Source organism: Amphiura filiformis, chromosome 6 (assembly GCF_039555335.1).
Source record: "Amphiura filiformis chromosome 6, Afil_fr2py, whole genome shotgun sequence".
Classification (NCBI taxonomy): Eukaryota; Metazoa; Echinodermata; class Ophiuroidea; order Amphilepidida; family Amphiuridae; genus Amphiura; species Amphiura filiformis.
This window is the reverse complement of record NC_092633.1, coordinates 35,658,870-35,685,761: the sequence shown is the minus strand read 5'-3', so window position 1 is coordinate 35,685,761 and position 26,892 is coordinate 35,658,870. Positions and strand designations below refer to the sequence as shown.

General features: G+C 36.9%; 1 protein-coding gene across 2 annotated transcripts in view; it reads right to left on the bottom strand.

Annotated features, from left to right (window-relative positions):
• Positions 1-599: 599 nt before the first annotated feature.
• Positions 600-26,892, bottom strand: part of LOC140155341 (uncharacterized) — a 37,572-nt gene continuing 11,279 nt past the window's right edge. For both annotated transcript variants that reach the window (XM_072178139.1, XM_072178140.1), the window contains exons 3-23: positions 24,347-24,950; positions 23,585-23,681; positions 22,635-22,740; positions 21,788-21,971; positions 21,216-21,332; positions 19,094-19,210; positions 18,361-18,459; positions 16,871-17,026; positions 16,316-16,408; positions 15,676-15,789; positions 14,648-14,940; positions 13,261-13,326; positions 12,175-12,277; positions 11,533-11,653; positions 9,249-9,851; positions 8,210-8,285; positions 6,618-6,693; positions 5,854-5,956; positions 4,629-4,734; positions 3,705-3,855; positions 600-3,031 (exon numbers count right to left, since the gene is read on the bottom strand). In XM_072178139.1, coding sequence (XP_072034240.1) covers positions 2,831-3,031; positions 3,705-3,855; positions 4,629-4,734; positions 5,854-5,956; positions 6,618-6,693; positions 8,210-8,285; positions 9,249-9,851; positions 11,533-11,653; positions 12,175-12,277; positions 13,261-13,326; positions 14,648-14,940; positions 15,676-15,789; positions 16,316-16,408; positions 16,871-17,026; positions 18,361-18,459; positions 19,094-19,210; positions 21,216-21,332; positions 21,788-21,971; positions 22,635-22,740; positions 23,585-23,681; positions 24,347-24,950 — 3,586 coding nt within the window. In that variant the 3' untranslated portion in view covers positions 600-2,830. The remainder of the gene's footprint in view (positions 3,032-3,704; positions 3,856-4,628; positions 4,735-5,853; positions 5,957-6,617; positions 6,694-8,209; positions 8,286-9,248; positions 9,852-11,532; positions 11,654-12,174; positions 12,278-13,260; positions 13,327-14,647; positions 14,941-15,675; positions 15,790-16,315; positions 16,409-16,870; positions 17,027-18,360; positions 18,460-19,093; positions 19,211-21,215; positions 21,333-21,787; positions 21,972-22,634; positions 22,741-23,584; positions 23,682-24,346; positions 24,951-26,892) is intronic.

Genomic DNA, 26,892 nt, shown 5'->3' with positions numbered 1-26,892 from the left:
GTGGGATTGGGCTTACTGCAGCAGATCCACATCCGACCCACCAATGTGCAAACAGCGGCGTATACAGCAATTGTGAACCACAAACTGGGCCTATCCCTAGCCCCTTTTGATGTCAAAATTATCAAATCTAATAACTGATCAAGGCATTTAAAGGAGTATTTCCTGATCCTAGCATCCTCTCTTTCTAGCATTTTCAGTACTCCACGAAAAAGCTTATTCCCACAATTTCAGTTGATTCCGACTTTGCGTTTGCGAGTTATGCGGCATGATTATGTGTATTACACTGCTCCATAGACAATGTGTTGTAATTTCATTCTGGTGTACCAATTCAAATTTCACGATATTTTTGCTAAACGAATTAATCTGCAAGAATATTTTTGTACATAAATATTATGTAGCCAGAGGTTTCCAATCATTGGTAATGGTTTTAAAATCTCAACTTTTTTTTGGAGAAAAGGGGGGGGGGAGTGCTGTTGATCACGAAATGTCCTTTTGACTTTGATGTCTGTTATTTTGGTATCTCTACCAACCCTTCACAGGGCCTATGCAAATCAAATGCACACAAAATTAAAATTCAATATACACTGTAATCTCCTTTGTGGATGTATTTTATTTCATTGCATATTAATATCATTTACTTTTCTTGGTAATTATAGTACTCGTTATTTTGACATGAAGTCACATGATACTTAATTTCATTACAGGTTTTCTATTGGACAAAATAGTACTTAATGAAACCATGGTCCGTACGCAAAAAACAATTTAGACCAAGTCTAACTTTAGATCTGGTCTAACTATGGAGATTAGTTTTATCATGGAGAAGGAACTTTTTGGTATTTACATACTTTATTCTATATTATTGTATACCCTGTTAAATGCAAATACATGTAGCTTAATATTAGATGGCTGCAGTTCAGGACTAAATGAGAACAAGAAAAGTCAAAGGATCCCACCCTTATTCTAACCTCCATGGTTAGACCAGGTCTAACATTAAACCTGGTTGAACTTGTTTTGTGCATATGGACTACGTCTTTTGCTGCTGACAATCACAAGTTTCACCAGACAAAAGCACATAGATATTTCTGAGTGTACGTGTTTGTATGTGGAGTGGGGTGTGGCTGTCTGTCTGAAAGTCGTGGACGAATGTGTCTTCCATTACTCTGGCCTTAAATTATAAAAGCTTTAATAAATCAAATAATATTCATACAAAATAATATATATTTCAAAACACAAATGTAACTAAACACATGTTTTTTCAGGAAGGATTGTACTTAGAAAACACTGCAAAAAATGGAAAACAAATAGCAAAAATATTTTTAAACCACAAACTCTGTTGTGATGAAATATTTAAAATAAATAATTTGGTTAACATATTTATGTTACATTTATATTACAATTGCATACAAAAAGTATAATACGGCAAACTCAAATAATGACAATAACAGACAAAACAGCCCATTAATCTGAAGGGGTCATTAGTCCGAAAAGGGTTAACGTTAGGGTTTAGGTTTAGGGCATTTTAGGGTACAATGATTAGGGATAATGTTACGGTTAGCATTTTTTCATTTCATTTTCATTTGAGTTACTTTTAGAGATAGGGTTAAGCTTGGGTTAGGATCAAAGTTAGGATTAGGGTCAGAGTTATGTTTCAGGTAATGGTGCAGTTTAGGGTTAGAATAGGGTTAGGGTGAAGTTTAGGATCATGGTTAGGGAACGGATTAAGGTTTATAACTATACATTGGTTCGCCTCAACTTCATTAGTGACGCAAGTTCGTATTTCGCTGGTCGCAATATCCAATCGTGGATGTAAAGTTAATCGCAGAGCGTACACGTACAAGGGCATTTTGTTGGCACGCTTGCAACGGAACCACAAAAAAACATTCATGTCACTATTGAACTTGAGGTTAACCAACTAAGTTAATGGGTTTTCACTTTCAGACTAATGACACTTCAGACTATCGACCTGTAACAATACAGACACACTAGTATACATACTTATTTCAGATTTGTCATGGAAGAAAATGTCAAATATACAAGTTGCAGAAGGTGGAAGCAAACTGGCATTATAGAAGATACAAAATGGAATGTATATTATGAATACTGGCCTGTCACAATTTTTGTTACACACGTTCTACAATATTACCTGCTATAGGATTGAATTCTTCAGCAGATTTATTCCTCTTACTGGCAAACATTTTCTAGCAAAATTTACATGTTTTCAAAGATAATTGTAAATGCTCCGTTCCACCAAAGTCTGTGAAAATTTGACAGAATACTTGAGATATAATCTGCAAATTACAAATTAAAGAAATACTTGTTCTTAAAGCATTTGCTGGGAAAGTTCTTCCCCTAAAATATATGTCAAAGTCCTTTTTGTCTGTGTTTTGCTTCACAATATGTGACATGATCAAGGGGAATGAGTCACATGTCGCCCCTGGTTGTAAATTAGTTTTACACATGTTTCTAATTTGGATATGTAGAGCTTTCAGAAACTGAAAACCCCATGTTGATATGACTTTTCTTTGTGAACTTACATCAATTTATCAATCGCTGAAAACAGTATAAAACAAAAGAATTTTAACACTGTCTTTGCCAATATCTCAAAATCAATATTAGTGACATCCGACTCATTTCCCTTGATCGTGTCACATATAGACACACTGTCAAACCCTTGTTGATAGGATGAGCAATGATGACTTGCCATTGAGTCAGCACAACAGCAGATAGCATATGGTGACCAACACAGAAGTCTGGCATGCAATACATGCTCAATGAATGCAAAACTGAGAATAATACTAGCAGTACGCCTCAGGAAGAGAACACTTTTCCTTCATCTTGTTTCTTTCCCTCTTATCCCTCTCTTCTTTGCAACAGCATCAGATCCGGTTCTTTTATCATTAGTATGCGATGCTTGTATCCTAGTCACTCTGCCTTTGCCACTCAGTCTTGACGGCACAGCTTTGGTAGCTACTGATGGCTTAGAAGGTTTAGATGATGAAGACCTACTGATGACAGATGGTAGCTGATGACCCTGATTGGAAAACAAGAGGAAACATGTCTTAGATTTCTACTGGTGCACAAGGCATAAATGTAAAGTAAATCACACCTAAATCACCAACATTTAGTTGTAATAGATGTGATACTGCCCTTCAGGTAGGCTGAAATTCAACATTACTTCCAACAGAAAATATCCAATTTGACATTCATCTTGTCACTATGAGTCACTATCTCATTGGCTGAAAAATTATACATGCATTTTGAACTTTAACATCCATTTACTTACTCGAGAACTCTAGCTTCAATTTGCACACAATATATTACGTATTAAGAGTCAGAAGCTATTATTTCTGGTAGCTCAGCGTTGACATTTTTTGCAATGCATGTTAAATATTATGATATTTAAATTTGGACGAAAATTATTTTGATGAGTTAACACTACCTTTTAGAGCAAAGATTGTCCATTTTGAATAGTCTAAAATTGAGTTGAAGTGCAATTTGAGCAACATTTTTCACACGATTATCTGTCATGATCACATGAGTTCACTTCCAAACTTCCATTGTCTTACAGTGTCATGCTTCATCGATTTCTACTAGATTTCGACAGCTTTGGACTCTAGCCTTGAATGCGAAGATATGGGTGAGGAAATTTGAAGCTAGAAGCAATCAACCATGAACACATTAACAATTTTTGCGACAATATTTACCTGTGATGGTGTATCTGTTTTTCCTTTTCCTCCCCCACGTGTCATCTGTTTATTACCAGGCTGCGTAGTGGATGTTGATACTTTATTACCCTGGTTGGTTTTGGTTTGTAGACGTTCAGCTGGCATGTGCCTCTGTTGGGCATCAGCAGTTCTGTATCATAACATTAATGAACAATTTATATGCACCTGTTAATTATAGGTGATGAGCAGCAATTAATTATGGACAGCGCATAAATCAAGTAGTATTTTGTAGTACCTGGGCGTGTTAGGGTTAAGGGCCCTCTCCTGATACACAACTGATACTGTCCATGCAAAGGGCTGATATTACAGCTAGAACACAAGTTTTTAAAATCATAATTATAAAGATCTCAAATTGTTTGGGAACCAAACTAATGAAAATACAGAACCACTTACAATGTGCTTTCATAAAACACAACAAACATGCAAACCATAAGTAGATAGACCAAAATCCAAAGAATTTAAAAACAACAAATCTGTTCAGTGGCGTATAATTCTTTTTTTGGACATGAGGGGGATGGAGTTGGAAAAAAATTCCTGAAGTATAGTGAATCCAGAACCATTTGGTAACAGAATAAGTTTGTGGTACAAATGCGCATAAAGCACACACAAAATTGACATTTTTGAAGCTTTTAAGCATTATTATTTTAAGCATTATTATTTAAGCATTATTTCAACAGTTAAAACTGTTGAAATAATGGTGCAAAAGTGGAATTGCGCAAAAATTTGCACTTTTGGGGCTAAAATGGCCAAACATGTGGTTAATTTGGTCAGAAAAACTACCATATACAGCCATCAACATGGGGAGGGATGATTGTATGGACAACCCCCCCCCCGGCAAAATATTGGGGGGATTTATCCCCCATCCCCTGGGATTGATCTACACCTATGAATCTGTTGTCCTACCTTGAGCGGTGAACAGGTTTAATGTGTACTGGATGTTGTTGTTGTTCCACTGGTTTATTATCTAGAACAGGCCTTTGATCGTATAAATTTGAAGTTGATAGGTTATCTGTAACAAAATGGACAAGGTCAACATGTTACTTATCAGTTAGCCAGTAATAACATAAAAAATGTACACAGTGCAGTGCAGTATCTTAAAAAGTGAGCATCAAAACTACATCTGAGCAGTATGCCTTGAGATCCATTTGTTGGGTGATACATCGACCGTTATTAATCTCAATATTTACATTATAATTGATACCTTACGTGTAGCACACCATATGTCATGAACTGGTCCATGGAGGCCAAAGAGGCATTTTTGAAAATAAAGTTACTATAATTATTATTAAGTTAAATACAAACATTAGGCTATCATGCATATACTGAAAACACCAAAGGTCTAGCATACTTGGTTCTAAAGTTTTGTGATGTCTATTTTTGTATGTATTTTATTGTTTTTTACTCCACATTTTTGCCGCTTTTGGCCTCCATGGACCAGATTGGGTCACATACCCTAAATATTCGCCTAATAGCATTATGTATGGGCTCCCTCTCTAGGCACAACCTAAAAGTGCCCTCCCGGAACTTTAATTCTTGTTTGGATTTCAGAGGAGGGGGCTCTCAAGTTGCACACAAAATTTTACCCCAAGGCAAATGAAATGAGCCCAAGTGCGCCTTTAGGCGAATCTTTACGGCATGTGGGTCCCAATCAAATTACTTGTTAGTAGATACACAGATGTTAATGATATCCATCAATGACTTCCGCATGTGAAGTAGTGCTAGTACATTGATTTCTGTGTTATGAACATGCTATGCGACAGAACAGTTTCCGAGTGTGTGACTACTGTATCTGCCATATAGCATGATTTTGTGTGAGTGTAATTGGTTGCTAGTGGAAATCCTGTTTGTTTGTTTTTTACAAGGGCAAACATTGTAATTGAAAACATTTATTTTTGCAAATTTCTGGCTAAAATATCTTGTTATTTTCTAAAGTGAGGAGTTGAAAAGTGACAGTTATGAATTAGGTTTTAAATAACTTTACATCAGTTTATGTTGGGCATTGTCAAAAATCAAATTATTTCACTTTGGACCTCGGAATATCCCTCAGTTCTAATGGCAAACTGTTTAGCTTTATCGCAATACCCTCCAAACAACTGATGCACACTTATGAACAAGGTTTGATAAATACCTTTAAATGTTGGAAGTCGTTCCTTCATCACTATACTACTGTCTGCAGGTTTGTTTGCCGTGTTTCGCTCCTCGTCTTGTGACCCTGGTGACCTATGTAAAAGCTGCAAATCAGCAAGAGCATTTGTGTCAATTACAAATTGTTATGTTCACATATCTATGATTGGAATCAAGATCAATGAGATGGAAAGTGACAACTTTTGAGATGAATTCTTAAACCATGTTGGGTGGCCTAAGACAAGAAACTCACACACTAAATGGAATAGAAAGCACCATAGGTGTCTAAATGTCAGGGCAAAATCATTGTAACAACATAAATATCTTATTCTGTTCTTATCACATTTGCCATATCTTTTGAAATTTCTGCTTTTCATTTTTTTAGAACATATGTTAATATTTTGTCATGCTTTGTTTTGGAAGTCAGTTAGCTCTTTTGACTCATTTCCATATTAATCAATATCATTAAGTTTTTGCTTCTGCAAAAATACAAATTTAGATGTTGGATGTCATAAACAACTAATGGGTATATTACCGAATATGAAAATTGTTTTCTGTCACACGCAAGGCTTAATATATTAACCAGGCACCCAGGCTTTTTTTTACCCCATGGTTGCCCCGTTTTGGCTCCTGGTGTATCTATTATTTTACACTACAAACTATAGGACCAGGAACCATCTTTGGAACCAGGAGCTCATTTTAACTGCTGGTGGCCTGGTCACGCGCATAAAGTCTTTTAAATGTTTCTTCATTCTTTGAAATGCTTACCATTTTGATATAATGTTGCAATGCTAGTTGTCGCTGTTCATGCTCAGCTAGCTTTTCCAGCAGCATCGTATTTGACCTGAAAAATTAAAAACACACAACCATATTGTAGTCAAGCTGTAACTCTTAAATCTGATTGGTAACATACATGTATAGTGGTTTTATTCCATAGCATCATGATCATCATCAGTCGGCTGCGGAGCAGGCGACTACAACTTTATAGCAACAAATCTCAGATAACTGTACACTGGACCTTTGTACTCTACCCACTGACAAGGACATTATTATAATTTGTGTGTGTGCAAAGCAGCTTGTGCTCCACACCTTGCATGCCATCACAGGTTGCATTCTAGACCATCATAATACTATTTACAGAGTGTCCGTCCGTGCGCTATCGCGTCGCGCGGATCGCTTTCGCTGAGTCCACGCTATTGCGTCGCGCTGAGCGCTTATGTTGAGTCCGCTGGCTTATCGCGTCTTGCGGATCGCTTTCGCTGAGTACGGGCGCGGGAGTATCCACCTCCTTCAAACCACAGAATACGCTAAGGAGTGCACTTGTTGCCCCTAAAGACAAGACAGAACCCTTTAAACAGTCTGGGATCGTATATGAAATAACCTGCGCTGACTGTGACGCTAGTTACATTGGTGAATCCGCCAGGAAGCTTGAGAAAAGGCTCAGCGAACACAAGTCTACTGCTGGCAGCTCCAAATCAGCGGTCAGGGAACATGTTGTAAGATCCAAAGGTCACCAGATTGATTGGGAAAACGTCAAGGTGCTCGAACGGGAACAAAAAGAGTATTCCCGGAGAGTTCTTGAAGCCATCCACATAAGGACTCAAAAACCAAGACTAAATCGTGATCAAGGACTTGAAATAGACCCTATTTGGGATAACCTGCTGATGCCCAGGGGGGGCGGCGCTACATCGTAACATCCTATGACGTCATTCTGTCAATCATATGACGTCATCAGTGAGGAATATCCCGATTGTAGATAATAGTTCTCTAGTATTACATATACATAAATACATAATTATTACCCGAGGTCTATACTTTGAATTTGTTTCTTAGCTCACCTGTAAAGGGTTTGAGCACTCTTAATTCCAAATTTAGTCACTTGTAAAGTAAACTTGTTACATAATTATTATGTATTGTCACTCAGTATAAATAAAACATAGTGATATGTTATGATATGTATTCTTTCAAGTTTGATAGGTTAAGTTCAAATTTTCAATCTCTCCATGCTGCTTTTCAAACTGAGAATGTTCTATACTTCATGGGAATGATAAGCCATCTCATGAACAGAAGCACACAAGTTCATGTATGTTGTATGGCAGTCATTTTGCCAAGGTGTAAAAAATGGCTTTCTCATTCCATCCAGGTGGGCTCCCGAGTGCCAGGCTCTCATTCAGGTGAAGCATCGTATATACAAAGTATACATCATACATTAATTATATCAGTTTCCTTTCCAAAATATATGTTTGCATACCTATATATCTTTGTTACTTTAAAGATATGGTGAAAATAAAGTCAAGCCAAACATTTTTCTTAGTTCATTCTCAAATGACATACCAGAAAAACACAAAAATTCAGTATACCTTGATTGGTGCATGGGTGCAGTTGACAATTCACTCAATGATTCACTCATTGGACCAGTTGATACAATAGATCCAGCTGACAAAAACAAAATATTCACACATAATTAGTTACATATGGTTAAATCAGTCTCTGTGTTGCTAACAAAATTGTTACATATCATGATGATATCAAGTAATTTGACGGCAAGTACACAAAAAATGGCATTCACTGGGTGGAATATGTGGGAAATTAATGATCAAGAGAAATGAGTCGGATGTCGCAAATATTTTTTTGAGATATTGACAAAAACAGTGTTCAAATTCTTTTGTTTTATCTTGTTTTCAGCTATTGATAAATTGCTAATAACTCGGTAACCAGATGTCCGATTTTGATGGAGTTTGCATCAAAATGTAGCATTTGCAAACTGCCAGAAAATGATGTAAAAAACTTCTAATTGAAAATTGCAAACATGTGACTCATTCCCCTTGATCATGTCACATATTATTTTGCCATTTTAATAGGCACCCATTTTTTTAAATAGTGATCACTATCAGCAATTGTTACGGTATTCTCTCCCCAAATGTAGCATTTTTCCAAAATGACCCAATTTTGGCTCACAAACTCCAACTGACTAGTTATAATACAGAATTGCAAATTTGTGTGTGCCAGATCTCATTTTCACTGGGCCAAAATCGCGACATACAATCTCTGAGTAAAGATGGCCTTAACACAAAAGTTTCAAAATGTTGTTTATCAGCTTTGTCAGTGAGCTCTTCATATGTTGCAGTCCACCTACACACCATTTGTTACCATCTCAAATCCTGAAGAAAAAGAGTTCATTTGCTATCATACTATATCCATATTGTAAGTTATAAACAAATTTACTGATATAAAATGAGGAGATTATTGGAGTAACATACCAACTCATTGCTAACACACTTCACTGTAGTGTTTTAATTTCTTTGCAATAGCTTCGATCATAATGGTAAAATTAGCCGACTAAAACATAATTCATCATCTGAAAAAAGATTCCATGATCAAACAAATCATATTACTCACTAGGGCTTCTTGCAACTGCCTGCAAAGGCAAAAAATCCCCCGAGGTATAGCCTCTTCCATCTACAAAGCTCTCCTCAAAACTTCTATCAGGATCTTGCTGTAGTCGGGGAATTTCTTCCTGTCTTTGATGACCTCTGCTAAAGTCACCAAACCTTCCACCACCCGCACCCTTCCCAGCATGCCCCTCTGTTTGTCGTTTTACAGGCTGTACACCAGTCCCTCTTTCTCTGAGAGATTGCAGTTGATTTTGTAATGGAACATTGTAGGGCGTCCCAGAGTACAATGCGTCATGAAATAGTTTATGATTCTCCTGTGATGGTGATTGCAATAGAGAAACATCCTCTTGAGCATTAATTCGAGACATGTGAGATATCTCGTGCTCGGAGAGAGCCGTGGAGGAATTATGCAACATGCCTGCCGCTGCTGGTAGAGAACTAGGCATGCGATGTGATGGGTGTTGATGGGAGGGTGTGCCATGATGGTGGTGGTGTTGGTTGTGATGTTGGTGGGAGTGGTGCTTGTGTTGCAGTTGGATAGTAGTGTGGAGCGAGGCTATTTGTGAAGCCGATAACTCGCCTAGACCATCTTTCTTAGATCCAAAGCCTGCATTGAAAAAAAAGGGAAACAAAATAATGCAAACCTGAAACTGACCATTTGTGAAAAAAGTGGAAAATGCTTTAAAAAAGAGGAAGATAGCACAAAATCATGCTAAAATTGGGCTGATAAAAATTCCCTTTAAAGGGAAAGCCAGCTTCAATGCAGAAGAGGCCTTGTAATTAGTTTGGGTGGTGGCATTTTTAGGATCACTCTTTTTTATGATCCATCATGTTTCATGACAGTCCACCAAACCATCAATGATGAGAACATGCACACAGAAACAGCAAACCAAACAACTCCTATAACTTCCTGTCAATTAATTACTCCAAATTGTTCTGTCTTTTTGTCTTTTCTGCCTTTTAGGCTACCCTTAGCTCATTATTAATATAAAGAAATGCAGTTTTTAGTTAATTGGCTAAAACTGCCATCCTACTTGCCTTATACATGCACATTAATTTTATATTAATTACAATTTATACTTAATATAGCACATTATAAAATGTATAAAGACTGATATTGTTCAATTATAATAGGCCTACATGTATATAAATTATACCCATATCAAAAATAGGCCCTGAAATTGCATCAATTTTTCCGTTGAAAAGACAAAACTGATGTTTAAGATATAAATTATTTCATAAATGACATTTTGAGTCATTTTTATCCATAAAACGATACAGATTATAGGATATTTTTACTTTGACTTTTACGTCCATAAAGGTTTTAATCATGTTATCAATACACTCACATCTCATGCTGTGCTGACCTCCAGGAGGTCTGCGAATGTAAATCTAAGAACGCCTGATAACAAGGATTCTATAATTTTCTTTCGTTGATATGCTGTGGAAACTATTATCGGCCTGGCATGAACTTTTAATGCCATATTTCCTTCAAACCATAACTTTTGAAATTCTCACTCGTTTTCATTCGTTGAAACGGCAAAACATACTTTCTTTTTCTTACAAATCCAATAACAGGTCTATTATATATTTTCACCATAAAAAGTTCCGCAAAGTAATTCAAACCAATGCTAGTACCCGTAATCTCTTTAGCAAACAAAGACGATCTCCGAATTAGATCATAGCCAGCTAACGCTGGCGAAAATAACAAATAATGCGTAAATTTCAGGAATAAAAAATGAGGAAATACTTGACTTAGAAGGTGATATACCACTAATCCCCACATTTTATGTTCATTTCTCCTAAAAGAAACCCATTTCAGGCCTAAAATTACACTAGGATTATGAGGAAAATATGAGCTTCACCGATCCAAAATATGCAGTTTGATGGAGTTAAGTACATGCAGGTACGTGGATTGGGCTGTAAATCAGGTCACTCACCATCGACACACCATGGATGCTTTCGATAATTTTTGAATAAAATGTCACATTGTAATTTCAACTTGCAACTTAATATTTTGATAATTATCTTGCTGTAATAAAACCTATCACTTCTTTTGCATTAACCCATGAGAACTACCTGCCTATTGGTCAAAAAGAAGTTTTCATTATCAATTGGATCAATCAGCAACATTGTTAGAATAATTTCACCACACAAAAATTGGGGTGAATTATTTGCAAAGCTCCATTCTGATTGGTGATTAAAGGGAAGCCATCATGTAATTGACCAATCAGAGGGAATGTTAGATCGTCAGGTAGTGCTCAGGGGGTTAAACAAGATTTAATTACCTGTATTTAAGCCAGAAGGTAAATGCTTTTCCATCACTCGGTGTGCACCTGATGTAGTAGTCGGTGGCTCTTCAAATATATATGGTGTAACAGTGCTAGGTTTACTAATAGGTGATGATGTCTGAAGGAACAAAACAAATGATGGTCAAATATATAGGAACAGTGTTGTAGTAATGTAAATACAGGTTGAATATCATTTTATTTGTTAAAGTATGTTTTCTTAATACGAACTATCTGAGCTATGGACAGATCAAAAAAGCCAACTCAGTCCATGGAGGCCAAAGGCGGCAAATTTGAAATTGAGATAAAAGGCAAAACTAAGTAAAAAAACAAATAGACATCACAAAACTAAAAAACTTCAGAACCGGTATACCAGAACGAAATTACAACATGGCCTATAGAGCAGTGTAATAAACATAGTCATGCATAACTCGCAAACGCAAAATCAGAATCAACTCAAATTTTGGGAATAAGCTTTTTGCGTGGATATCTACTGAAAATTGCCATAAAAAGAGGACGCTAGGATCTCAAAATCCTCCTTTAACTTTCTAGGAAATAATTTATTTTCTACATCTGGGTATTATTATTATAAGGAGATATACTAAAAATACTGTTGTCGGCAGATACATTATTCAAGCATACCTGACTGGGGTGTGTTGGACTTGGTGACAGGGTCTCTGAATCTATTAAGGTTCCACTATAATATGCTTGAAGAACATCTTGTAGCTTGCCAACAAGAAGGGTCCTGAAAGAGAGAGGTATGTGTATAAGAAGACAACATATTAGGTCACCTTAATTAAAACCAGAGGTCTCAAAGCTTGTGAGAAATGCATTTTTTTAAATTTATTTTATGTGTCAGTACTGGTTTTGGCACAAGAATTTTGTGCAAAATCACTGCTTCAAAATAATTCTGTGTTGAAAACTTGAAAAACATGCTGAGTTTTATTTTTGCCTTTTGTTCAATAATAGTTATAAAAAATGAATTTCTTGATTTCAAAGAGTATAACACTAACGACACAGCAGCTTTGAGACTCAGGTTTTATAATATAAGGTGGCCTGAATACATGAAAAAAAGAAGCAACATAGCAGATCCATTAAACTCCATTGTTATATTCAGCAGTATAAAATCTTTACATTTTAGATCATGTGATCGCATATTGTTGTAGTTCCCTCACAGAACCAGCTGACTAAACATTTTTTGAGTTCCAAATTTCCTTTCACTTAATTTTAATTCATATATATGTCACCAGAGAAACTTTTGGCCAATGAGACAAATTGTGTTGTTCCCTTGGAAAGAACAATCAACTCCATTGCTGCAATATACTGGATTATAACTTCACCTTGGTTCACCCAAATTTAATTGACCTTCTGTAAATTCCATAAGCCTTTGCAAGTAGACCTGAGAAATGTTCACTAAACGATGTGTGCATCGGCATGACATCCAATGACTACATTTCAGTTCTACTCGCAGAGGCTTATGATATTTACCAAAAAGGTCAATTGTGAAAGCTGCATTGCTAGGGCTATTCTTATAGGCTCTGGATATTGGAGCTGCATTCTGAATAATATGTTGAGTATCTTAGGCTAATCTGATAGGGATTTGATCTTACACACTGAGCCAAGCCCAGCATATACAAACCAAGAAGGTTGCCAATGAAAATATTTAAAATTCCATGAAATAATCAGAAGTGTTGTTAAAAAATATGCGGGGAATTTGGGAAAACTCACTTTTCGTGTTGGACATCTTCTGTCTTGTTGGTAATTCTAGCCAATTCCTCCTGATTCTCATCCAATCTGTGATAGATAATAAATGAGTAAACAACAAATAAGAGGTGGGTTTCAAGTACAATGTCTGAATTTTTCAAGACCCAGGTCTCACAACTGTAGGGCCCAATCACCCCAATACATGTGCACACCAAAGAAGATTTTCACTGCATACCCAGAATGCACCATGCACTATGCATGCCAACTGTGTGAAATTTGACTTTTATCAGCCAGACCAAGCAGCCCACAGGTAGTCTTACTTCCATGGTCACCCTTGTGTGGGAGATTATAAGGTCATGTCTTCCATAGGGGATGTATGGATTTCAACTAGCATATAGCCCATTGACCCTTACACCTCCAACAATGTCTAAGAACCATTGCCATCTTTGGTCTCTGTGCGCCTACCATTACACAAAGACTATTCAGGTATGTTTCTCTGTTTGCCAGTATTTACAAGTACACACATGAACGCATGAGTCTAAGTGAAGTATGCACTGATCAGGATGTTCTACTGAATATGAAAATTCAATATAAATTTTTAATCTTGGCAAATAATATACTGTTTTGTAGCTCTGATTTTCTTAAATCAAAAGCATATATCTAAACAGGTGCATAGAGTGCACCTCAGAGTCTGAGACTATGCAAAAGAAACTATTGATTTAACCCAATACTATTACAGAATATCATTGAAAAATATACAAACTCCAACCCATATAAATGAACCCCATGGTTTAATATACTCAAGAAACTTGTTACACACTATTTTAAATACAGTCTTCATTGAACAGCTCTTTCTCAGAGCCAACAAACCTTTAATTTAGCAGATAGGCGAGGTCTGCTTGTTTTCTGTTGACAAGGGGCAGTCTTCAGTGAACGGCTCTTTTCAGAGCCACCAAACCTTTAAATATTTAGCAGATAGGCGAGTTCTGCTTGTTTCTGTAGACAAGGGACAGTCGGCTCTTTACAGAGCCACCAAAACCTTTATATTAGCAGATAGGCGAGATCTGCCTGTTCTCTGTAGACAAGGGGCAGTCTTTAGTGAACGGCTCTTTTCAGAGCCACCAAAACCTTTATATTAGCAGATAGGCGAGATCTGCTTGTTCTCTGTTGACAAGGGGCAGTCTTCAGTGAACGGCTCTTTTCAGAGTCAACAGTAGACAAGGGGCAGTCTACATGTCTCATTCTTAGGTACTTTGTCCTGAAGAAGTCAGAGCTACTCCTGACGAAAGCTTGACAGTTCTAAACTTGTCCGACGGTGAACCTGCTAAAAACCCACTACTTGTTTTAAATACATTATTAGGCACCCATTATTTGCCCTGCTGTTATAGATAATCCTTTCTTTCATACCAACCTCTCTTGATACTGCTGTCTCAGTGTTTCCAATCTTTTTTCCCTCTGCATGATTTCTTGCTGGTGAACCGTCCTCAACTCATCCACCTCTTTCTGATGTTGATCTTGTAGATCTGATATCTGTGCTCTGTGTGACTCTTGAAGCTCTATTTCCGACTGCTGCGCCTTCTCCTGGCATTCTGTCAGCCTCTGGCTCATGGTTTTTTCCGAGTTTTCTTGCCACTCAGCTTCCTGTTTCCTTTGTCCGGCTTCAAAGCGAGCTTGCTGCAAGTTGAGCTCTAGTTGGGAATTTTCCTTTACAAAATAGAAAACATAAAATATCCTATGATTTACACTGATCACAATGTCTATATCTATGGCTCAGTAACAGATGTGTATCTACTACACTAGCTATCAGAGAAGAACGGCACTCTCTTGTCCGTGTGGCGTACACAGCGTAAACACGTAACATAAGAGAAACTAGCTATATAGACGGAATAATTCATGCCTAGTCATAGCAAAGTGCAACACAGTTGCTATGACTAGGCATGAATTATCCCGTCTAGTTTCTCTTACATTACGCGAATAGTTTTAAACGAAAGTGTAACGTAAACACAGGTCACATTCAACCCCGTCTGACTGCATACTGATTGACCGGTGCTTCTTGAATAAAATTGTTGGAAAAAAAGTTGGAATATTTGTGGACTACAGTAGAGATAAATAAAGAGTTATTAGGGCTGCCAAAGTGTCTGTGAGTCTCAGCGTGGTTAATTTTACAGAGCAATTTCCTATTTCTTCAACTTTTTTTTACCAGTTTGTGTTTTCATCTGCCATATTTTCCTTACGTTACACGAGCCTTGTGTTCGTGTCACAGTAAGACCGTGTAATGTTTACATGCTTAGCTATGACATTCTAGCTAAAAGATTGAACTGTCCAATACATAACACAAAATTTCTCAAAAAAATTTCAGTGCAAAGTAATGAGAACATTGACAGTTCAAACATTTCCTATTCTTAACTCTCTAGCATGTACAATTAAATACATTCTTACCTTTTCTCTTATAGCTGATTCTAATTGTTCCTTTAATTTCTCTACATCCCTCTGTACAGCTGTCAATAGCTGACACGCTTCATGGGCTTTGTGTGTTTGCTCCTCAGCTCGAGCCTAATACAAAGATAAGGAATCAAAACATTACACCAAATCAAATCAATTCAAATCACTTTGTTCTTTTGAGATAAAAATGATTAATATTGACGTACATGTACATAAAATCTGCGAAGTGTAAAAACTTTCCTATAGTTGAATTTATATATGAAAGTTTTAAAAGTCTTCAACCAGGGTGTTAGCTAGTCACCCACCACCTGTCATTTTTTACATGCAGTTTGCTTCTGGGATAGGCAAAACTAATGCTTGTGACATTATGCTAAATTCTATAAATAATGCATGAAAAAGTTCTGTAAACTCAAAACAAGGCCAGACAAGTAAATCAAGACAATAGCTATTTGAACTGACTGAACCCAAAGAAGGGGCAGAGGTCTGGTTTATGTTTTCAGGGTCAAATTTTGGACAGTTAATTTTGGTGAAAATGACAAGCGCTTGTCAAATCCTAGCTAACACCCTGTCTTCAACAATCACTTTATTGATATTACCAATTAGTTGAATATAATTGATCTAGAAGTTGCTGCTGTACCTTTTCTTTATTAAGAACTTGCATCTGTTCCTTCTCAAAAGATCTCATCTGCTCATGCAATGATTCTTCTGATGTTTGCTGGTGCTCCTTTTCCTACAAAATTAATCAGATCCAAAATGCTTGATGAATCAAATTGTCTATAGATTGCATCAATTTTTCTATTTGCTAAAATATCTGATATGACAAAAAATATATGTGAGTGAGTGAGGTAAAGCCACATCCAAACAATAACTTCTCATATAAATTGTCCAAACACTTTTGTAAATTTAGTAAGTAAATTATATTAAATTATATTAAATGAGTATGCTACTTTTGAGTATACATCTTACGAGGAATTTTGAACTCAAATTTTTGTTGTACCTCAGGGCTCCAATTCCAGGGAAGCCACCAAGGCCATTGCCTGCCCTTTTTCCTTTTTGGCCTTGGTGCCCAAGATCTTTGTCAACTTCAAGGCATTCTTGATTATTATCACTTGTTGGCCTTGGTGCCCTTTGGCTTTGCCCAGTGTCCTTGAAAATGGTGCCCAAAAAAATTACAATTCAAGGCATGTTGTACCTGTACTAGTGATTGTTGAGTCTGTCGCAATTCCCTCTGTAATCTTTGTGACTTGTCCATGACAGATTCATGCTGTGCGTGCAACTCTTGGACTTTGCGCTGTTCTCGCTGAAGTTGTTCCGTCACTGATGATCGCTCCTGCTCCAATGCAGCCACCTACACAAACAAAACACAGGCATGTACAGATAGGTATGTAAAGCCACAATTTCTCCATGTTACAAAATTTAAAATCTGTGTTACAACTTGTATGATTTCTGTGAATTTCCGTTTTCCACTAGAAAGCACTGGAAAGTGAAAACAAACATGTTTTAAAAGTGTTTTTTTGTTTTACATGTACCTTTTTACTGTAATCTCCCTTCAACATCGCCATTAAAATTGAGCATCATCAATGGTTGAATACTGCTAAAATAATCACTTTTCTTTGTTTTATTTTGCAAATCAACACAAAAGTTGACATTTTACACTAATTAGCTAATTGTCTAACCTGTACAAAACCCGGGGAGCTGATCCTGGTTGTGGAATGTCTAGGGTGTGCGCTCTTAAAGCTGCAAAGTCTTTGAGTTGTTGTTAAATGATTTATGGCATGTTGTGGGGCCATAGTGGTTAGCGACAACCTGTAAAGTGTGCCAAAGCTTGTGGATCAACATCTATGCATTGTGCCTGAGCATAGCGCACTATAAATAACTGAATTTAAAAAAAAATCCTAATCCTAATCCTTCATCAGCAGTTTTGAGGCAATGAGCAATTAGCCGTTATCCACATGTCAATTCACAGGCATGATATGAGTATTATAACAGCACTGTTGAAAGTGTGTACTATGGTTTACCCTGCTGGCAAACTCACCAATGGGGCAATTATCAATAATTATGGAATTAGTAGTTTACTTTTTAGATACAGAAAATCAGACTACATGTATAAATGATCTGCATCAACACCTCCACTATCAATAATGATACCGCTTTGTATATTACATTTTGTACTGCAATCATTCTTAAAAATAATGTTTTTAATGATTTATTACATCATTTCTAGAGCCTTTCATTACAGGCAATCATATAGGCTCCTTTTGCATCTTGCATGACAAGCCACGCGCCATGTTGTAACTGTGCTGCGATTCAAATCAGGGTCTATCAATAAACTTATTATTTGTGACACAATCTGGTCCATGAGGGCCAAAGGCGGCAAATTTGAAACTGAGATAAAGGCAAAAATATGGAGTAAAAAACAGTAAAATACATAAGAAAATAGACATCAAAAAACTTCATAACTTTAGAACCAATGGTGTTTTCAGTAAATGATAGCCTATTGTATGTATAATGTAATAATTACAGTAACTCAATTTTCAAAAATGCCTCCTTTGGCCCCCATGGACCAGATTGTGTCACATATATGTGTGCTTGCTCAACTGAAGATAATTTGTAAATTAGCAAATCGCATGGTACAATGAGTGGAAGCCATTTCCAGTACCTTATACACCATCCCTGGTTTACCTGAGATTCATATTCATCCATTGCCTGTTTGCTCTGATTTTCAATGTCTCTAAGCATTTTCTTCATTTCATTTACTTCTGTAGTTTGCTTTGAACATAGCTGAAAACATAATAACAAAAAAAAAATTAATGATAAAAATTCAAGCAGATCTAATTATAATTTGGTTCACCTCAAGTTTGGTAGCGACGTCAATGCTTTTGCGTGGTTTTGCCGCAAGCGTGCCGTCAAGTTGCACCTGAACGCGGGTGTGTACACTCAGAGTGTTTAAGTTCATATGCGTGATTCGATACTGCAGCAAGCGAAATATGCACATACGCCACTACCGAACTTGAGGTGAACCAAATTATAGATTCATAGGGGCAGTGTTCTAGAAGCTTCCATGTATCTGTTCACAGATCAGGGGCAATGATAGATTATACTTCCAGATAGTTTATCAGGTAAAGCACAAACCTGAAACTGGGCACAATGTTTTATTGCCTTTGCCACACAATACCAGGCTGCTATACCATGTTACATATGCACTGCACTTGCTTTAAAAATCCTACTAATATAGCTACATTTGACTTCTTCTGTGTTCAAGAATCTATCAAGGAATCCAGAGGCTCAGTTCTTTATCATTTGTGCAGGAATGCTCACTGATACCTTTCAATGCAAAAATCTTAAAATGTTACCTGCTTTGCACTGCGCCTTAGTGTCTTTGTAACACTTCACAAATAACAGTAAGGAAACTTACTTTTTGCAATTCTTGGAGCTTGCTCTCTGAGGTCTCCTTCTGTAATTTGAGTTGTTCCATGGCATCAGCTTTTTCTTGATCTTGCTTCTTCCAACCTGCAACAAGTCTAGCCAATGTCTAAATGTGAGGGCAACAATAAATTCAGTTAACAGTTTACATATATTTGTACCACCATGCAAGACATCACCCTCACTAACATCACATCTATACTATGATCAGGTCGTAACAGTTGGGACATATAACATAGTGAATTGATATAGAATGGCGTACACATAGCTGGGAGCAGCACCTACTCAAACTATGCACTGCGTGACCGACCCAAACTTATGTGAATGTAAGCAAACATAGAGTTTGGACTTTGACGCGCACAGTAACATAAACTGAATAAGTCTCACTTATTACAAGTTGATCATAGTACAGGCAACATGCATGCATAATGTGTATCTTCCACACACCCATACATATTTCCGCTTCAAACTGCAGAAGATGTACAGGACTGTGCAAGTGCAGATGGTGCATTATCTGTAATATATTATAAAATACCACATTTCCTGTCTTTTTTGGTAATGATTTGTGAATACATTTTGGAGCAAATGAAATACAATACTTCACATCAACTGTGGACACTTGCCTGTAAGCGCCTCCATACGAGGATGTACAAAGTAAAAAAGCACTATACTATCCAATCAAGGACACTCATTCCTGAAGTGAATCGACATACTGTGTACTATGAAATAGTGCTATCTAAGGGGGTACACCCCCCTATACCGCTAAGAGTGGGCCCTCTATAAATAGCGCTTTTACATCATTTCCGGCATCCTGCATCTATCGACAGATCGCAGAGACAGTCATGTGTAGGTACATGTCCACGGTTTGAGGTGTGTTACCACATCGGTTTAGGTCATTTTATTACTATTATACCAACTAACTTTATCTAATTATCTAAAACTCATCGTTAAGGTCATTTTAAGGGCAGAGTAATAGGAGAGAACATGGACCTTTTCGAGCATCATTATTTTTGAATTGTATGTCTAAAGTATATACAACTATACATTTTTGGAAAGGAAATGAGTCAAGGAATCCCATGGTGACGTCAAAATCACAAAAATGCACTTTTTTACCCCAATTTTTTGGTGACAACTTTAAAAAAATCCGTTCGAGTAAAAAAAAATTAGTTAGTTTTTCATGGAGAAGGGAAGGGTTTTTTATTTTTTTGAAATTCGTCTTATTTTTCGAAATACAGCAAAAAACATGTGAAAAAAGCAATTTTGTCACTCTATTAAGCTAAAAATTGCACATAATGGTGTATATTTTTGTTCAAAACAAATATTTTGAAAAAATGAGAAAACCTTCCCTAGACTTTGATGTGCTCTAAACGATAGTGCAAAAGGTTTACCTTTTGCTTGCATATTTTTCGAGTTATCTTGTCACAAAAGTCATACAATATTGTTAAAAATGAACTCTGAGAAATCGACATTTTAGTAAAAAAATGTCAAAATTATGCACAAAACGTCCTTATATTTTAAAACGGCAAGACTTTCACGCTTGTAAAAGCTGTATCTGGTGCATGGTCTAAATATGCATCTTTTTGCACCAATGAATCTATAATGTCTGTTTTTAGTGCGCCTAAATCCAAAATAATTAAAAAATCTAAGTGGCTTTTTTCACTGAAAATTTTTGTTTTGCTTACATCACATTTGCTGGCGTTAACAACATACCGAATGCGCCTTGACTGCGTTGGACATACGCGCAGAGTTGCGCCGTGTCATGTGACGCGAATCGCGCAGATAATCACAATATTTCGCAGATTCGCTACAAGCATTACCGCTCATTATTTCCGCCAATTTACTAAGCTGTCTTGAGCCATGTGACTTTTAGAGTTGAAAAGAGTGAAATAAATCAAGCAAAAATACAAGTAAATATTAGGAAGTTGTATTTTTATCAGTTTCAAGTGAAAGAATACATCTTAGTGTTGATAAATATCACGAAATTTCAAATTCGGGTGTGGACGAATGTGTCTCCCCTTACTCTGGCCTTAAACCTTTACTACAATATCCACTTACTTTATTGCTCTCTTTTACAAATTACATGAAGAATAAAACTGAATATAACACCAACTCACCTTATCTAATTGCTCTATCATGGCATCTTTCTTCTTATCTGTTGATAAGGCAACGGCTAATTGCTGCTGTGTTTCTAGAAGTTTACTCTGCAGCTCACCTATCTGTTTTTCACAATGCTAACAAGAGAAAAAACATATATACATAATAATTTATCCTAAATTTGGGCATAAATTAAAATTTATTTTAGCAATTCATGAGCTCAGACTATGAATAAACCTGGCATTTTTTTACATGAAGAATAAAATGTAGGCTCAAATGTTACAGTATTTTTTTAATCACATAATAATAATTTGTGTGATGTGAAGGCAAGTTTATAAAATGATGGTGGTGGGTCTGTATTTTATATTTTTCTGTTTGAACTACTGATGCAATGCAGTCATCAGCAATACTACATCTAAGACACCTGTGCACATGTTTAGGAAAAGCAGGTATTCCAATGAACAAGCAAGCAATACAACACATGCTTCTGACAATACCAGAATCCAAAAACAAATGAAGCGTGAACAAATTACTCTGCATGTCAGGATCGACTTGTAAAATAATGCAGACGAAAAAAATATCTTGTTAGTACCTTTCTTCTAAATCTCTCTTTCTCCAGACTATCTCTTAGCATATGATTCTCTGCATTCAGGGTTGGATCTTTAGCTGTCTCTGCAGCATCGTGACTCACATTACTGGCAAAGCTTTTGAATGCATTCAGACTGAAGCCACTGTCAACATTGAGAGGCGATACGTCATTGCTGTAAGGTCTGGTACTGTGAAAAGATTAGTAGAGTCATTCAAATATTATGTTACATTTTAAAGCTGACATCATTTAAATGATTCTAGTGTAATATTTTCATGTTAGTCATCATCATTGAAGAAGATAGTAACTGACAGAGTAATCTTAAAAAAGCCATATTTGTAGTGAGCTACTTGCTCCAGCTTGTCCATGCCTTGCCATGCTCTCACAGTACCAGTTCTACTGGCAGGACCTTCATCCACGTTTGAAATAGTGGATGAAGGTCCTTTTCGATTATTTGACCCGCGATTCAGGCCAAAATATTTTGGCAACCTGCATGTACCAGTGATAGAGTGGTAGCACAAGCTACTAATTTATCATATGATCGGAATATCTGGCAGACCGTCCTGTAACAGAAGTTACTACACATTTCCTAAATGGTGTGGATGGCTAAGGTCAATTTCATTTATGACAGCAACTGACTGTAGATGCTTCTAGCTAGATTAATTTGTAATTTGACATTACAGTCATATACACTATATTTGAAAAAGATATTTGGTCACATCATGTTTCAAAGATTTTCAAAAGTTTCTTACAACAGAAAGTCTGGGTTATCATCATCATCATCAAACACTTCCTGGAAAGTTTGATAGGAGACAAATTAATGTTTACAGATATCAATCACTGTTCCTAATACCTTAGCAGAGCATCTGTTTTGATGCTGTCCAGTGAATCAGACTGGTACTTGTCTTGATGTGGTAATGCTCCAGCAAGCAGGTCAGTGGGTGTACTTCTAGAAGAATCTACAAGTGATAAGGTAAAATATAGATTATTTATATCTTTTGTAACTTATGTTGACATTTTAATGGGAGACACTTTTAATAATAACAGTGGTTACCATCACACTCAAATCCTATCCCTATCACTAATCTGCTGTATTAAACCCTAATCTTTATAGTTACATTGAACCTACATGTACTTGTTTAATACCCTAATCATAATCGTAACCATATGAAACCTAACCCAACTCTAATCTTAACCCTAAAACCTAACTCTTGGGTAGTTGAGATGGTGGCAGGTATTCCAAAGTCATGCCCTTTACACTGACTGAAGATATGACAGAAAGCATAGTTTGTCACTATTCATATCAGACAATAGAATGTCAGAAGTTCAGAACAGTTGCCCATGGAATATCAACAGTACTGTTGCCGTATATTTTTTCCCAAAAGAAATCTGTGGAACTGATTCTCTGACATGACTTTCACCTGCATGATGCATCTGAAATTCAATTTAGGAAGATTCAGCAAACAATTGTCTAAAAACAGCATACTATTGACAACAGGTGCATTGGAAGTTGCCCTGATGTGCAACAAAGTATAACACTACAGTTTGTCCACTCTGAAGTACATAGTGACAATGCGCGCATAGTCCGCGTACACAGTGCGTAGTGCTGCGTCTCTGCTGCAGGTATAAGTGCCTTCAAAGTCGGCAAAATGTGTGTGTCCGCATCATTACTTTGTACTTCAGAGTAGACTGACTGTATGTTCTGTGCTTTTAGACACTGCTTTTCAGTAACCAGTGCAAGTATAGCCAAAATAACATGCACATAAAGTTGGTACATGATGAAGGATTCAGTCAAGCTCCTACCTTGCTTCTTCAATGATGTGTTAAGCATTTGATGCAGAGATTCTCGGACTCTCTCCATTTCTGCAATCTCCTGATGATGTGCTGGTTGATATTGATCCTGCAATTATGCAAACATTAATCAGACACTGTAAAGAGACACCTCTTTCATCACATCATGTGCATGAGAGTTTATATTATCTTGATGTACCGGTATATACCGTATACAAAAAAATATATTGATGAGGATCTTTTAAAGGCATAATCAGTGATTACTAGATTATGTTAAATTTCATGCAAAGTCAGATTTTGGAAGTACATGATGTACATTTATTAATACGAAAGTGATCTGAGGCTATCAAATTTAGATACCATGGTTAATGTCAGAAATTGAGAAGTAAATGAGTTACTAACTATGTTTTATTCAGGCGCTATTATGATAAAATTCACCTATTCAGTTTCATACACACACACAAAATATTTTCTGTTTTGGAGATTTTTCAATTTTTTGCTGTGCAATTAAAACCATCCATTTTTTTTATCAAAGTGGATTGATTTTGACAGAAATTTTTGAAAACAAAATGCAACAATTTGTCAAAATATGTTTGCAAATTTTTTAAAAGATTTTTTTTCAAGCTTTCGGTGATTTCTTTAAAAAAAAAGACAAAAATGGGTCGAACGACCCTACTTGGCAAATCCGTCCATAGAACATGTTTTTTTGTCACCTTGGCCAGAATAGTATGTGCAGAAACTCTGATTGGACCTTACTGATTCATCCTCACTTACTGTTTTATCCATGTAGTTTCTACTCATTGTGTCAGCGGATAGAGGATCATGTTTCTTCACCGATGATTCAGCAGCATCGTTGGACCTGTTCCTTTGTGGCGGAGCCAAATGATCACCATGTTGCAAACTTTCAACACCTCTCCTGTAAGGAACCGATTTATCATCCAAACTCACTGGCTCATATGACTTGTACGATCTGCTCGCTGCTGTGTACGCTGTGGAATGTGGAGCTCTATACAAACCACTGTTATAATCTTGTGTTGTTTTGGTAAACAATTCCCGCTTTGTATGTGCAGGTGCTGCTGTGTTTTGTTGATATGACGGATTCATACTGCGTTCTCTTAACATCACTTCATCTGCAGAAGCCATAAGTCGCTTAGATTCTTCCGGAAGAGGAGCATGCGTGAATGGCGTATTTGGCATTGAGCTGAAATCAGTTGTCGTCGTGGGATGGTTGACAGGTGGATGGTTTCTTGAAGTGGATACTGGTGGTGGGTCAAACTGACGATTTAAATTTCTCATTAATGTGGAAGACTGCGGTGGAGATGCTTGCTGGTGATGGAGTGGTGATATTACATCTAAATCTTTACCTCTTGGACTTTCTCTGAAATGAGAGGGATGTATTATGAAAATCTGATAACAAATCGATATGTATAAAGAATATGCATATAGTGTAGCTATATTTACCAAACAAAATATGAATAGAACATGTCATTTGAGCAAAAACTTCATTGTGCCTTACTAGATTCCCTTTGAATGCTGTTTTTTATACCCGCATGCGAATCATGAACGGGTATATTGCCATTCTATGGTTTCTTCTCCTTCTCCTCCTCCATCAAACACATCATTCTGTCAAGGCTAGCGCTAAAACTACAAGGGCCACAGGGCCCATATGTGGCACACTTATGGGCCCTACCCCGTAGATTTATCCTTTGCCCATCTTGGCCCCAGAGGTCAAAGGTCACGGGCCCCAGGGGCCCAAATGTAAAAATACAAAGCATGCCGCTTCTCATCAAATGAAGCAGCCTCAGGGCCCTGAGTTGGTACAATGATAGCCCCAGGGGTACTCTATATATACAAGTATACATAAGCCCCACATGTTATATATTATGGGCCCCAAATGTTAAAATAAGGGGCAACAGATTGACAAGGCTAGCTATAAAACTACAAGGGCACTAGAGCTCATATGTGGCACATGTATGGGCCCTAAGTTGAAAATTGCCTTTTGCCCATTTTGGCCCCAGATGTTTAATTAAGTCTAGGGGCCCCAGAGGCCCAAATGTTAAAACAAAGGGCCGGTCGTTTCTCAGCAAATAAAGGAGCTACAGGGTTCAGATTTGGTACACTAATAGGTCTTTAGCATTATATTGTTATATGTATATATATATGAGATCCCATGCGTCACATAATATGGGCCCCCAGGGCCCCAAAAGCCAAAACATAGGGCCGGTCGTTATTCAATAAAGAAAGCAGCTACAATGTCCAGCTTGAGTCTGCTGATAGCACTTGAGAATTATATTTCAACATACGCACATGAGCCCCATAAATCAAATATTATGGGTCCCGGGCCCCAAATGTTAAAGCAAACGCCCGGCCGTTTTTCATCAAATAAAGCAACTTTAGAGCTCAGAGTTTGTACACAGATTACACCTGAGAATTATATTGTTATATGTACATATGAGCCCCATATGTCACACCATTGGCCCCAGGGCCCAAAACGCTAAAACATAGGGCCAGCCGTTACTCAGTAAATAAAGCAGCTACAGTGCCCAGCTTGAGTCTACTGATAGCAATTATACTTCAACATATGTACATGAGCCTCATAAGTCAATATTATGGGCCCCAGGGGCCCAAATGTTAAAAAGGGCTGTCCGTTTATCATCAAATAAAGCAGCTTCAGGGCTCAGAGTTTGTACACAGATTGCACCTGAGAATTATATTGTTAATAACACCCATCCCATCCCACCCCATACACGTAGGGAAAACAGATTCACAGACAATAGCGTAATTATAATACAGATAACATAAACGTTACGGCTGTTCCAGTTAAATTGCATACCCATTGGCTGCTCTATTTAATTTACATACTCCCTCTGGAATGGCCACAAAATAGGCTGTTCCATTTAATCTACATACTCCCTCTGAAATGGCTGTTCCATTTAATTTACATACTCCCTCTGGAATAGCTTTCCCCTAATCAAATTGCATATTGTGAATTTCAATAGCGTATTATAATAATTATAGATGGTGATTGGAAATACTATGTGTGAAGCGTTAAGACTGTTCCATTTAAATTACATACCTTTGGCTGTTCCATTTAATTTACATACTCTCTCTGAAATGGTCCCAAAATAGCTGTTCCATTTAATTTACATACTCCCTCTGGAATGGCTACAGAATAGGCTGTTCCATTTAATTTACATACTCCCTCTGAAATGGCTGTTCCATTTAATTTACATACTCCCTTTGGAATAGCTTTCCCTAATCAAATTGCATATTGTGAATTTCAATAGCGTATTATAATAATTTAATTATATATGGTGATT